The 14803-nt window shown below is 40.6% G+C and overlaps 1 protein-coding gene across 4 annotated transcripts in view; it reads left to right on the forward strand.

Annotated features, from left to right (window-relative positions):
• LOC136830137 (uncharacterized) overlaps nucleotides 1–14569 on the forward strand; it is a 36053-nt gene extending 21484 nt beyond the window's left edge. For 3 of the 4 annotated variants that reach the window (XM_067089334.1, XM_067089335.1, XM_067089336.1), the window contains 7 exons: nucleotides 5920–6026; nucleotides 6228–6282; nucleotides 6948–7031; nucleotides 7746–8189; nucleotides 8861–9811; nucleotides 10464–10593; nucleotides 14346–14569. In XM_067089334.1, the coding sequence (XP_066945435.1) occupies nucleotides 5920–6026; nucleotides 6228–6282; nucleotides 6948–7031; nucleotides 7746–8189; nucleotides 8861–9811; nucleotides 10464–10593; nucleotides 14346–14425 (1851 nt within the window). In that variant the 3' untranslated portion in view covers nucleotides 14426–14569. Of the gene's footprint in view, nucleotides 1–5919; nucleotides 6027–6227; nucleotides 6283–6947; nucleotides 7032–7745; nucleotides 8190–8860; nucleotides 9812–10463; nucleotides 10594–13495; nucleotides 13613–14345 lie in introns of all 4 variants that reach the window. The other variant, XR_010850555.1, reaches the window with a different exon arrangement.
• The last annotated feature ends 234 nt before the right edge of the window (nucleotides 14570–14803 follow it).

Raw genomic sequence — 14803 nt, forward strand, 5'->3', positions numbered from 1 at the left:
AGGTAACTTATGCGTGGAGAATTAAGCCCTCACGCGATTATATGAAATATAAAATGTGAAATATGACATTGCATAATGTAATCATAGCATGTGATATTTAGTGGAACGGTATGAACGCATGACATTGTAACTGACTTCCCTGTATTGATACACAAAGAATAGTAAAGTGAGAGAGAGAGAGAGAGAGAGAGAGAGAGAGAGAGAGAGAGAGAGAGAGAGAGAGAGAGAGAGAGAGACCGGTACTTCTTACGTAAACGCTCACTCTCTCACCGGAGGGACACACCGAAAGAAAGCGATCGTTTCCCAGAGGTCATTTGATGGTCGTAGCGCATGCGCGCGCGTAAAACCAGGAGATCCTACGGTATTTCAAAGGCAAGGCATTTTTCTCCCAACAGATGGCGCTGTCTGTCGGATACTCTGAGTCAGGGTAGGCAGGAAGGCAATCTAAAACTCCTAGACGTGAAAATTTATCTTCCTACCTTATCGAGCGCCTGTCCATTGTGTACAGGATCTCAGAGTCAAGGTGGAAAGGGTAGACAGTTCTTTATAGACTGGGATATGTACAAAACACATTCCCATTAATCATCCTCCATTCAGTAGGATGAAGAAAGGGTAACCAGCAAAAAGGCAATGTCCTTCTCCGGAGTTCACAACAGGGCAAATCTCTAGCCCCTTTGGGGAAGCACTTTTTATTTTTTGTCCCACACTGAAGAGAAAAATGTCCATACTACATGCTGCCTCTCTCTCTCTCTCTCTCTCTCTTTCTCTCTCTCTCCTAATATAGTTAAAAAGGTATAAGCCTTCCCGTTGCCAAGTTGCAGATGGTGCAACCCGTCTTAATAGCATTCTTTAAGTATGGGTTAGGCTATGGTTACCTCGAGAGAGAGAGAGAGAGAGAGAGAGAGAGAGAGAGAGAGAGAGAGAGAGAGAGAGAGAGAGAGAGACTAGGTTTATCACTCCGTCGTACCTCGCAAGCCACTCGCAGCAGAGTTCATTCTAAAAGTCACAAATCTTAATTCTAGACCATTTCGTCGAGGGACCCTCATGCTGAATACGCCAATTCCAGTCGCGTTCCATCGGCGTAGATGCATACCGCGTACATTTACTTTCTCTTCCTCGTCTCTGTCTCTGTCTGACCCTTTTTAATAGTTCGTTACGCACGCAATTCACTCGTTTATTTAACGACCCTCACGCTGCAATATCTACGCACAGCTGTTTAAAAAAGCTGGTTATCTCAAAATCGCGTAAGCATTACGGAGATAGAGATCTTATCTGCTACGAGAGGCTTAATTGCCTAGCTTTGGTGCTCGGCAGCCCTCTCCCGGAGGCGTTCAGACTGACGATTCTTCCCAGACGTCCTTACAGTAAAACATGCTTTGTTTATTTTTCTTTTCTTCTTCTTCTGCCTACAGAGAAGAGAGTTGCTGGGGATTGGTTAATGAGAGAGACTGCGAGGAACATTAGAAAACTACAGAATGATGGATTTTGGAAGGAATCAAACGGTGGTGACCTCTGAGAACTGGTTATTCAATAAAACTATAAAGCACAATTGCTAAATAAAATGGACCTTTTCTATAGACTAAATTGGGATCTAAAAATGATGATGATGATGAATAAGAAAGAAAATTATAATGAAAGTGGAAATATAAATAGACAAAAATAATTTTTGCTAAGTATTATTTGGTAAATATTGTAACCAATTCCCTTAACATAATAATAATAATAATAATAATAATAATAATAATAATAATAATAATAATAATAATAATAATAACAACCTACACGTTTTTTTTCATATTTTTTCCTATAAAACAACAATAGCCTAAACTCTTCACCTTAATTGGTCGTTGTCCAGTCCAGGATTAACCTATCATGTGGAATACATTCCTATTCTTGAATAAATGAACCAGCGGTTTCAAAGATATATTCTAAACTGGAAACAACAGGGGAGGAAACTAATGTACCAGGGCGCCACTTATATCACTGCTTTAACTATGACAACGCCATTGTTACAGGACTAATTTTAGTTTTCTGAAATGAAAAGTATTGTCTGTCCGTCTGAACTTTTTCCGTCCATCCGCCCTCAGATCTTAAAAGCTAGTGAGGCTAGATGGCTGCAAATTGGTACGTTGATCATCCACCCTCCAATCATCAAACATACCAAATTGCAGCTCTCTAGCCTCAGTAGGTTTTATTTTATTTAAGGTTAAATTTAGCCATAAACGTGCTTCTGGCAACGCAACAACACAGGCCACCACGGCAGGTTGAGAGTTTCATGGGCCGCGACTCCTACAGCATTATACCGAGACCACCTAAAGAGAGATCTGTTTTCGGTGGCCTTGACTATGCACTGTACAGAAAACTCGATTGCACCGAAGAAACTTCGGCTCATTTTTACTTGTTTTATGGCATGGGTAACCACTTTCCAATAATGACTTTAGTGACAGACTTTCTGATTTCCCTTGAGGGTCTGTTCTGTCTGTGTACAGAGCAGGTGACTAGAAGCTTGTACAGACGGTAGCTTTGGTGAGCAGTTCGCTAATTGAGAGTTTCGGGTAGCTTTTTTTTTAACAAAAAGCCATTATTAATTTAATATTATTCGAAAAAGGATCTGTAAGTTACCCTAATAACTTAAAAAAAAAGTAAAAAATGCGCAATCGAGTTTTCTGTACAGCCGCTACAGCGTGTAATCAAGGCCACCGAAAATGGATCTATCTTTCGGCGATCTCGATATAATGCTGTATGAGCTGCGGCCCATGAAACTTAAAAAACGGCCCGGTGGTGGCCTATCCTATAGCGCTGCCAGAAGCACGCTTATGGCTAACTTTAACCTTGAATAAAATAAAAACTACTAAGGCTAGAGGGCTGCAATTTGGTATGTTTGATGACTGGAGGGTGGACGATCAGCATACCAATTTGCAGCCCTCTAGCCGCAGAATGAAGTCCGGGCGGACAGACAAAACCGTCACAATAGTTTTCTTTTACAGAAAACTAAAAAGGTATAAGAATTCAATAAACATTTAAGGGATTTTTGTCCTTGTTCATAACACTTCTTTCTAAGGTTATGACAACAAGGCCACAACAACAGTTCACTTTTTTTCCTTCCCTTCGATTACTTTCGTTTTCTTTCGCCCGATTTACGTAACGACGAAGAGGAAACGACGCGAACGGCGTTTGAGTAACGTTTTAAATGCTGCGCATCGCCATAAAAATAAAATAACAAAAAACAAAGGGCTATTACGAAAGGGTGAATTTCCCTTTCGGCGTGGAAAAAAAAATAAGGCATAAAACGGCCATTATGGAAGGAAACAGTCTCCTTCGTTCCAGGTTTTCTTCTCTCTCTCTCTCTCTCGCGTCAGAAACCAGTTGAAAATGAAAACTCCTTATGCCTATTTTTCTGTGCGTAACAAAACTTGGGCTTCTCGTCGTTCAGTCTGGGGTCCTATACGAGAGAGAGAGAGAGAGAGAGAGAGAGAGAGAGAGAGAGAGAGAGAAGAGAGAGAGAGAGAACACGCGACACTTCTTTAAGCAATTGCCAAGTACTTTCTCTATGCCAAGTGCAGAGGTCACAAGGCGGGACCTTATTATTAACTATGGCGTCATCTTATTATTTCATCTGATCTCTTCTCTTGGGGTATTACTCTCTTGGGGAAGGGGGAGGAAACCCCATTAGGTAAGTGTGGGAAGGTGTGAAAGGCTCCAGGAGGGCTGGCATGGACCTTTGGACGCTTTCCAACCAGCAGAAAAGGGGAACGGGGGAGATAGTATCTCTTATACGAAAGTGGAGGGGTGGTTCTTTTTTGGGGGATTGGTGCTTCTTGTATGGAGGCTGATGGGTACCCCCTGCATGGGAACTGATGGGAACTCCTTGAATAGGAACAAATGGGTACTCCCTGCACGGGGACAGGTGGGAACTCCTTCAATAGGAACAACTGGGTGCTCCTTTCATGGGGACAGATGGGTACTCTCTGCATTTCCTGCCTGTTAAATGATGGGGATGGGGATGGGTATTCTCTGCATGAGGGCTGAATAGGCACAGATGGGTACTCCTGCATGGGGACAAATGTTAACAGATGGGGATGGGGAATGAACTGGGTAGGAACAGATGGTTACTCCTTCCATGGAGACAGATGGGAACTCCTTCCAGATGGTTACATGGAGACAGATGGGAACTCCTTCATAGGGAACAGATGACTGGATGGGAACCCCTTGCAGATGGGACACCCTGATGGGGACAGATTCCATAGGAACAGATGGGAACTGATGGGAACTCCTTCAGTAAGAACAGATGGGAACTTCCTGCATAGGGACAGATGGGTACTCCCTGCATGGGGACAGATGGGAACTCCTTCAATAGGAACAGATGGGTACTCCCTGCATGGGGACAGATGGGAACTCCTTCAATAGGAACAGATGCGTACTCCCTGCATGGGGACAGATGGGAACTCCTTCAATAGGAACAGATGGGTACTGGGAACTCCTTCAATAGGAACAGATGGGTACTCCCTGCATGGGGACAGATGGGTACTTCAAGTAGAATATTAACAGATGGGTACTCCCTGCATGGGGACAGATGGGAACTCCTTCAATAGGAACAGATGGGTACTCTTTTCATGGGAACAGTCAAGTGAGGAGGAAAAGCAGAATTTCTTCCTTCTGACGTCACGATCTTCCCATTTTTCCTCAACCTGCAGTGGCGCCATTCTCCCTAAATTCCTATCATTACGGTACCATAATAATAGTGACGTTTTATTTTTCATTTCTTTTGTCTTTTCTATGCTTTTACTCGGATGTGTGTCTAAGTGTTTTTTTTTTACGCGTTTTTATGGCTATGATTATAAGTGGCATGGCTAATTTTGAAAACTGACTGGTCTTTGTTCCTGGTGACAATCATGACTGATTTCAAAATTATTTTGTTTTTTTTTATGGCTCTGTTTGTCTGTCTGTCTGTCTCGCTTTATTACACAAACACACACACACACACAATATATATATATATATATATATATATATATATATATATATATATATATATATATATATATATATATATATATATATATGTATATATATATATTTGAATAATGTTTCATTATTTATTATATTTGTACCTAACCCAGATTATTTGTTGCCTAAATTAAGTTTATATATACTTTCTCATATGTTTAAATGTACCCCTTGATAAGCTAACACACAAGTAATCTGACATGTTATTGTATTCCACATTAAATGTTTTTGTAAAAATGGAAGGCACATTATGAAGTTTGAATTATGTTACTCTACGCTCCAACCTGATGATGTAAATGGAACAAAAAAAATGCATATCCTTGAGGAAAGTAAATGCAAATGATAGAAGGAAAATGAGTAATTGATTTTGACAGGATTACCACCACTTATCCATTCTGAAGAAGTGATCTAATCTAACCTGAACAGTATTAATCTAATTGCCATCATCATAGTTATCCTAACTCATCCTAGCCAGGGCTTCGCACAGACCGTTTATTATGCAGCATACAGCACTATATTTGGCCAAAATCACTTAAATTCTGCTTTTATATAGAAAAATTATGACCCTCTTAATATTTATGAGTAACAATATTAATATAATTGTCATCACCGTAGTTATCCTAACCAGGTCTCCCAACAGATCGTTTATTATGCATCATACAGCACTATATTTGTCAAAAAATAATTTAATTCTGCTTTTATATAGAAAAATTATGACCCTCTTAATATATGAGTAACAATATTAATCTAATTGCCATCACCATAGTTATCCTAACTCATCCCAGCCAGGCCTTCCAATAGACCGTTTATTATGCATCATACAGCACTATATTTGACCAAAAATCACTTAATTCTGCTCTTATATAGAAAAAACTATGACCCTCTTAATTTATATGAGTTTCCCATTTTCAGATGCAGTCCGTGAGGCTCTTTCTCGCGTTTTCTTTGGTTATCTCCGTTTTCGCTGTTACGTCACTAGCAGCTCGTGACAGGGGAAACCAAAGCAAATTGAAGGGGAAGTATGTATTGATGTTATGTACGAAAATATTCGTGACTTTTCACTGACAGGGGTATTGATACATATCTTGCAAAGATCAATTGGACTTTTAGTTGATTTTTATTGAATTATAATATATAATTAACATTTATTTTTGTTAATAATGCAGGAAAGATAGGCTGATACATACTTTGCTGGCTTTGACATTATTTTTTTTTTTCAGGTCGTTACTGTCGCAAGATGTACACTTGGCTGACAACTTAGCAGAAGAAAAGGAGGTGAATCATTCTTTTTTAATGCGTCTCATGAATCTGGTGTGCTCTGACTCCCCAGATTCCTAGAATGACGTGCTCAAAACTGAAAGCTCTGAAAGGCTTGGACTAGTCTGTGCAGTGATTATACTTTAAACAGCTTTCATCATAAAACCTTAAAATTTTGCTCACTATTTGACTGTTCTCATATAAAGCTTGGCTTTCAAATCCCTAAACTTATAAAAGCAGGCCCACAGCTCTTTTCTGAAATAAAGTTTTTCCTTTTTTCCACTGAACTTGGACTTCATAGAGCCATCAGGAAAACCATTTCACATGTCATTGTATATTCTGTACCACTGATGTTCTAATCAGCAAAGTTAACAAGTTGGAGATGAGCAGTGTTTGAATGATTGTCCATTAATAAATTTCAAATTCATTCTGCTTCACAGGGTCCATGAGATGAACTGAATATCTTTGGAAACAAATTAATATCAATTTACAATTCTATAGCATTGTTTCCAACATCGTAATATTCAAGACTCATACATTATCACTGCCAGTTATAAACATATGCATTGGAATATTATATTAGGAATAATAATCGGCACGTCAAAAATTTAGGGTATTAATTATCCATAATATAAAAAAAATTGTCAAAAGGATCATCTTTACTTGTGGATTTTTTTTCACAGGAAAATTTGGGTAGTCTGGCTTCACCAACACTGGTCAGTCCCAAGTGGGCTTCACATCTCTCACTTGTACACACAGGTCATAAGGTAATTGAAATAATCTCTTGGTAGTAAAACAAAATAGTGATTCTGAATGTTCATTTGTACTTGGTGGTACCTTCGATCGCTCTGGTTGCAGAATTTCAAGCTCATATAATCCAATGCTGAGAGCGCATTAGGCCTAGTTTACAAGGCTCCATATATCTGTCGAGATGATAACACTGGTGGCAATTGCTTCACTCTAGTTCCTTCAGTTACGAAATCTTGTGTACTGTTGTCTCGAAGGTTGCTGAGGTACGATAATGAAACATTCAGACTCCTTGTCTATGTCCATAGTAGTGGGTGTGAATCAGTTGCATCCACATTCTACTGAGGTCCCACGTTGCTACACTAGCCAGCACCAGAGTTCCCCAATTCCTTTTCCTGTTAAACTGTGGGATGAGCCCTCTGCTTGATGATTATTATTATAAGTTTGAGAGGAATTGTAATGCTACTGTCAGTGGCCGTATACCATCAGTTGCTTTTAATGCCTTTTATTGTTTTTGTCCAATGATGATTGTATCTACATTTGTTTTTCCTTCTGTTTTCCTATTTTCTTGATATATAGATCTATCCTATGGAAGCTTGTTTTGCTTGTCAATAGCCTTCCATGATTGTTGTTTATGAACGGTTTTCATTATGAATATTACCACTTGTTAGGTAATAATAAAGCAACTTTGTCATTCATTTCCACATCGTTAATCTTTGCGTGTTTATTTCCAGGCCAAACCTTCCATATTTGAGCCTGGTTTCCAGTGGCGTCCTTCCGAAACCCATCCAGACCACTTCGGCGCCGTCATCCCTCCAAGTTCGTTCCAGAACAGAGGTCCAGTTTTAGTTCCCTTCCGCAGCGAAGAAGGCCTGACTTTCTTCGAGAACCAAAACAATCAGAACTCGCAACCTGGAGTAGGCCCAATCGGCAGACCTCTGAGAGAAATCTTTGCCGAAGAAAGGCAATTTCGCCCTGCAAGACCCCAACCCCCACCACCACCACCACTACCTCAAAGGCCACAAAGAGGACCGCCCAGAAATTTGGGGAGGCCCGTTTTCCTACAAGACAACCCCGCTCTTTCTCCACCGCCACCTCCCAGACCGACGCCCTCTGGTTTTAATCTGCCTACGCCAACGCATCCAGATATCAGTTTAATACCACTTCAGGATTCTGGGGTATTTAGTGTTTCACTGCTCACTGCATGGTAGTAGTTGTAGTAAATTTTTTCAGTGGTAACAGACTTTTGTACCTTCTACATGTCAAACTTCATGCTATGACAATACCAATGAAACAGTACTGCCCTGAAATGGAAAACTGCAGTGTCTGCAAAATTTTCAAAATCGAGATATTCTACCTGTTGGGCTCGTGAAGTACTAATACGCTAGTTACTGCACTTTCAGAATGATTCTTCAGTGCTTTATTTAGAGAGTCCCGTTTGCAGTATCTGTAACATCAGCGGTAAGGCAAGGGAAAACTACAGCATCTACCATTTTTCTCAGTTTTGTAATTTTGCTGATAATGCAGTCTTCCATTTTTGGACAGAATACACTGATTAGTCTTGCTGTGTTTGCTGGATGGCTCATTGTAATGGTATCCAGCAGTTACGAATAATATAACACATTCTTATCGAAAATGTTTGGTTATCTGATTATAATATTCAAGATTTCAATAGCAAGAACAAAAGCAAACCATTTTTTTCTTCCTGCCTCTGTAACGGAGGCTGAGGGCTAATGTTTTTTGATGGTCCTATGGCAAAGTTTAGTTAAGTTGGTACATTTTTTATTTACTGTTATCATGTCCTTCAATTCCTTGCTCTAACCTTTAAACTATCACCTATTTCTGTCAGGTTTCTGGGGTCAACGACTTACTCGAGGAGAGATTTCCCCCATTCAACGACGAACCTTTGTCGCCAGCTCAGCTCGCAGCCGTGACCAAAAATCCAACTGTAACAACGACTCAGCAACCTTTTCTTCAGCTCATTACTCAAGAAGAACCTTTGCCATTATCCCACCAGGGTCCTGGAGAGCTAATTCAGCAAGTTCCCTTGTCCCAGCTGCTTGAGACTCCTCGTTCCCATCAACGGCAAAACACTACAACGAGACCGAGACACCTAGGGTCTCTGTTTCCACAATCCCAGCAAAGGGTCACTCCCATAACACAACAGCCAACGACAACAGCAACACAAAAGCCAACGTCATCTTCCACTCAACCAATTCGCGCTGAACATTCTCAGCCTCCGCCGTCACCAAATGATGTAACACATGGCATCTTTCCTGGCTTAAACCCTTCCCAACAACCTTTCGTAGAAGGCCCTACAGCACAATTTTCTTTCGATGGCCTTCCTCGACCGTCTTTTGAGAAGATTCCACAACTCGTACCCCCTCCCCCGCAATTCCCTCCTCAGGAGCTGAACCACATACCCCAAGAACCTCCTCTGTCATCAGCTAAACCCACAGTTCCACGGCCTCCCAGACAAAAAACCCAGCCTGGATTCCAGCAGCCTTTCCGACCAGCACCTGCGCAGAAGCCCACCGGTCAAGAGTCCCCTGAGGAAACCTTCCCACCTCAGAATAATCCACCGTTTACCCCATCTAATCCTCCTCCAGCCCCCTCAGACACCCCACAACCACCAACGGCCTCTGGTAGCCCCACGGGACGACCATCATTCCCATTTCAGTTCCAAAGACCACAGAGACCGCCAAGAGGACAGCCTAATTTTCGTCCACCGCCTCCCCCTCCTCCTAGAGGACGAAGACGTCCAATTCCGGTCAGAATACGCGATCCAAGGCGGCCTAGGGTAAGGTCTACTTTTATAGAGACATTTTGAAGCCTGGCCCCACCTTCGTCTACTCATTTTTGAAGATTAGTTTTTGGGATCTTCTTTGCCATCTGATCACTGAAATATTATTTTGGAAAAATTTGTTTCCCAGTGGGAATGATAACTTGCAAAGTACCTTTTACAGATCTAGTAAAAATATTCACACAATGCTGAACAATATTAATAGGCCTACTTTCTATCATTAACATGTCATCAGAAATAATAAGCAGAAAGATAAGATTCTGGTAGGACATTTAAGTTCTTCAAAGTATCCCAAGTTGTTTGAAAGAGTTCAGCAGTTCAGATCAAATGGAATGTTTTGAAATTATAAGATTACAAGTTACTGGTAACCCCTATGTTTTAGCAGCACTCTGTATCCCGTTTATATCTTGCAAGGTGAATTTTAGTTGTATACATAACAGAAGTACTGACCTAGAAAGAAACATTTAGAGGAAGAGATCAGTTGCTTTCAGATATCTCACACATCCATCTTTATTAGACAAAAGCATTAGACGGCGTTCCTTAGCATTGTTGACTTATAATGTAGTCATGTTACACTTGTGGTTGTGTCTAATCAACCACAGAACTGTTCTGTGAACAGATTTTAAATCAGTCATTTTTAACTCTACAGCAACCAACAACTCCGCCAGTTCCCCAAAACGCCGCCAGCAGACGACCTAGGAGCGAGGGCCCCTTCCAGGCAAGAGAACACTCCTCAGAAGGACAGTTCCAGCAAGGCGTGATTTCTCCCTTCGCGTCAGGTGATGATCAACTTTTTCTGGGAGGGACAGGCTGTCTCCGATGAGGAACCCCTTTCCCATCTCACTCATCCTATCGCAGAACATTCTCTTCACTCAGCTCCTCCTCCTCCTCCTTTTTCTTCTGACGCCCTTCCTATTCCTACAGGCATTCCTCTAGTCTTTAACCTTGCATCAGATCCTTCTCAGCGGGAATTAGGCCCCATAGCCATTAGTAGAGAGCCACCTATGATTCAGAGGGCCAACAGGGCCCAAAAGACCATACTGAAAGTTCGGGACCGTTTCAACAAGAATGGCGTCAGGACCACGGCAGAAGTCTCTGGCACTGTGGGTCACGTGACTGGACGGGCTCTTGGAGAGGGCGCTGCATTACTCAGCAGCGCTGGTAATGCAATGAAGCAGGTAAGTTCGTCTGGTGTAGACTGATTTAGATGAAAAGCATGGTGCGTCACCAAAAGAAGGAGAATCCACCTTACCACCATCACTTCCACCATACAAAACTAAATTGAACTAGATTCACGCAATATTAAATTGAAATAATCGCACATGACGAAATAGAACTGGACTTACACAAGATTAAATTGAACTAAAGTCACACAATATTAAAGTGCACCAGTCACATAAGACTAAAGTGAACTGGAGTCACATAAGACTAAAGTGAACTGGAGTCACACAAGATTTAATTGAACTGGAGTCACACAAGACTAAAGTGAACTGGAGTCACACAACTGGAATCAGATCATATCCAGTTTTCTTGCTTTAAAAAATCAAACACGAATCTTGTAGCAACCACACGAAAACCCTTGAAATGCTGAATGTTTTTCAGACAACCAAAAAAAAAAAAAAAAACCAGAGCACAGAATGCATCAAAAATTATCAAATGTACTTTTTAGAGCACCCTCGGAGGGACCAGCACCATAGTTTTTCATGTGTTTCAGGGACTACGCTAGACAATTTAAGGCACTCGGGCTAATTTTCTCATTCAGAGAGCAACCACAATCGTTTTGCGTGCAGTCAGGCTCTGGTAAGTTGGACAAAATCACCCGTATGCATGCAAGGGGGATGACTGGCACTAATTTGGGTGGAAGAATTTGAAGAATGCAACTAACAGTTTAGATGGAAAGATGTTTCATTTTAAAACTATATTGTTGGACGTCTATATCCACTGCTAAATTTCTACTAAACTTTTGTTAGGTTCTAACTGCACTTAATCTATTTGGTATAGAGTTTCCTCACCTTTCCTGTTATGCAGCTAATCTCTGAGGCCTCTTCTCTCCAATGGAATGATAAACTAGAGTTACTTATGTTTTTCTTTAGACTGGAATGTCTCTCCCCAACATTTTCCTTACCTAAACGAGATGTTTCATTTGAATACTTAATTTTCCGTTTTATTTCAGTTCCGTGATCATTTCTCCATGCCAGGCGTAGTTTCAAGAATGGATCTTATTTTCATCTTTTGCGATTCCAGAGGAATAAAAAAAAAAAAAAACATTTCTCAGGATTTCAGGATTCAATTTACGACCTTTCACGAGTAGCTGTGGTTAGGTTCAGGTGTTAAAAAGAGAATAAGGATATTTCGACTTCAACCTTTAAAGGAATGTATCGAATTTCACTTTTACCTGGAATTTCCCGGAAGCAAAGTTGGAAAGCAGAACCTTTTTCTTCATTTAAAAAATTAAATTCATTCTGATTTCAAGGAATCCACTTAAGGCGAGATGTCAAATTATAGCCCTTGGTAGCCCCATACCCACAGTTTCATGAATCAAGTAGTAAGCTGCTTTGTTTACCGAAGAACTTTGCTTAGATGAAGTGGAATAAATATTTAGATAAGCTGCTCTTTCCAGATGACTGACATAACCTTGCGATGATTGAGAGATGGCAAAACGTAGTTAATAATTTTGTGTTAATAAGCTCCTTAACATGGGCAAAACTATTTTAAACTATATATTTCAGTTGTCATTCCTACTTCTGGATAGGAATATTAACTGAAATATAAGAAATTTTTTAATTTTGAGTCTATGGGGCTTCAAATTCACAGAACGCTGCTGAATTATGATAAAAATATTATTTATAATTTAATTAGATAATACAAGTTAATCATGTCAATCACATGGCCATGCATAGAAAATTGCGATTTAGTAACAACCTTTGCAAAATAATACGGAAATTCTCAATACTATACAGGCATCAATATTGCAGAGCAGTAGTGTAGTTATCCCATTCATACATACTAACTTAGTTAAGAACCTTAGAAAGTATAAAACACTTTACCTCCTGTAAATATGACGACTTTCTAATTTACATCCTAATCAACTGACCCTGATAATTTGATAGCTTTGTAGAAATAACCTGATAAATCTGTACATAAATTAGGGAATAATTTTGAATGTTTTACTACTGTATTCTGCTACTCTCAGCCAAGCCTCATTGGATTATTGTTGTTTCTGTCATTCATAATGTGGTCTGGTATTCTAAGTATTGGCTACTTGGTACAAAATTTGCCACTAGTATTAGCTATCTGTTGTAACTACGTGCCACTGATAGTAGATCCAAGGTGCAAAGTTTGCATCTGATGTTTGGTACTCGGTGCAAAATTTGTCCACTGACATTAGCTACAAGTTGCAACATTTACCAGCAATACTGGCTAGTCGGTGCAAAATTTTCACCAAAAATTAGCTACTCAACGACATGCCAATAAAATGGGAGAAACCAGATGCATTTCTAGGGAACTTGAACTTTCCTCTTGCCCCAGAAATGCAACCAGACCTCATTTCAACAAGTTCAGAAATAATTTACTGAATGAAATGAATCCAGTAATGATGCTTGGCCGGGGCTCTCTGACATCTACTTGTAACAGCATGATGACTGATTATCTCTTGCTATCTCGCCTCTTTACACCTAACAGGCCATAGATCAAATGGACAGCTACCGTTCGGACTACTCAGACCCCCCAAAAGCGCATAGTCTGTCGAGTGGGTTTCAGATAACATTGCCGAACAATACACACTTCACTGAACACAAGGTAAGTTTGTACGGAACTCCATTGGGTGGCTAGTTTCGTCAGTGCACCTTATGCATTGCTAAAGTGTGTTTGCAGCGTCCCTTCGGCCCTTAGCTGCATCCTCTTTGTAGCCTTTTTATTTTACGTCCATTCTAACTTCCTGTTTTCAATCTCGCTGTCCAACGCCTCTCTCTTAACTGTTTACTTTTTGGTGCAAGTGTGGGGTTTCCCCCAGTTCCATCTTTAGATCCTAGAACTTCATTTCCTTGATCTCTGTCTTGTTATCCAACACCCTCTTTTCACTATTTTAGGTGATGAATAACCGAATGTACTCCCGTACGTGGCTTGACAGCCCAAATTTCATAAATCAGTCAAGTTTGCACATAATAATCAGGTATTAAGTGGTTTCGTATATTTTCCACACATCTTCAGGATCCCAAGAGTTTATCTTAACTATTTATTAATTACATTTCTATGTCCTCATCTACTTACACCAGTTATCAGTTTATACTCCTACAACATAGATAGGTAGATATTCTGTAACCTTTACTAACTAAACATGACATTGGATATACTGGATCAATTCTTGTTTTAAGCAATCCCATCAAGTATTTAAGATTTTCCTTTGCCATTAAAACATTAAAATTTAGGCTACCTCTTCCCATAATCAAGTCTCATGAAACATTTAATTCTCTGTGTGCGTCTCTCATTTGCAATCGGATCTCTTGATCTTAACAAGTTTCATTCCACACAGTTTGGGCTGCGCTTCAGTATGTCTTCGAACCCCCAAGGCGGACCAGCCACGCCGCTCGTGGGCGTCGACTTCGATTCTGACGTGGTTTCCAGGCCACGCGATTCTTATCAAGGGAGGAAGAAGAAGAAGGAGGCATTCTTGAAGCCCTACGTCGAGGTGACCAGCGTCCCAGCCCACTCGGTGGTCAATTACCAGCTCCCAAAGTACAAAGCCAAGGTAGTCCACGTGCGTCCTTGGGAAGCTCCCGAGGCTAAGAGTCCCAGAGGTATTGAGCCCGGTACCAGGGTTCCAAAAAGCTACAACAAGTCCGGTCAGTCTCACTCTCCTGTAGGTGGCCCAGCTGAACAACATGAACAGTTCTTCAGGATAGATGGTTCTGGCCCATCTGAACAGGGACATAATACAGAACAGGCCTTTAGGATAAGTGGTCCTGGCCCATCTGAACAAGGACATCACAA

This window comes from Macrobrachium rosenbergii, chromosome 46 (assembly GCF_040412425.1).
Source record: "Macrobrachium rosenbergii isolate ZJJX-2024 chromosome 46, ASM4041242v1, whole genome shotgun sequence".
NCBI lineage: Eukaryota > Metazoa > Arthropoda > Malacostraca > Decapoda > Palaemonidae > Macrobrachium > Macrobrachium rosenbergii.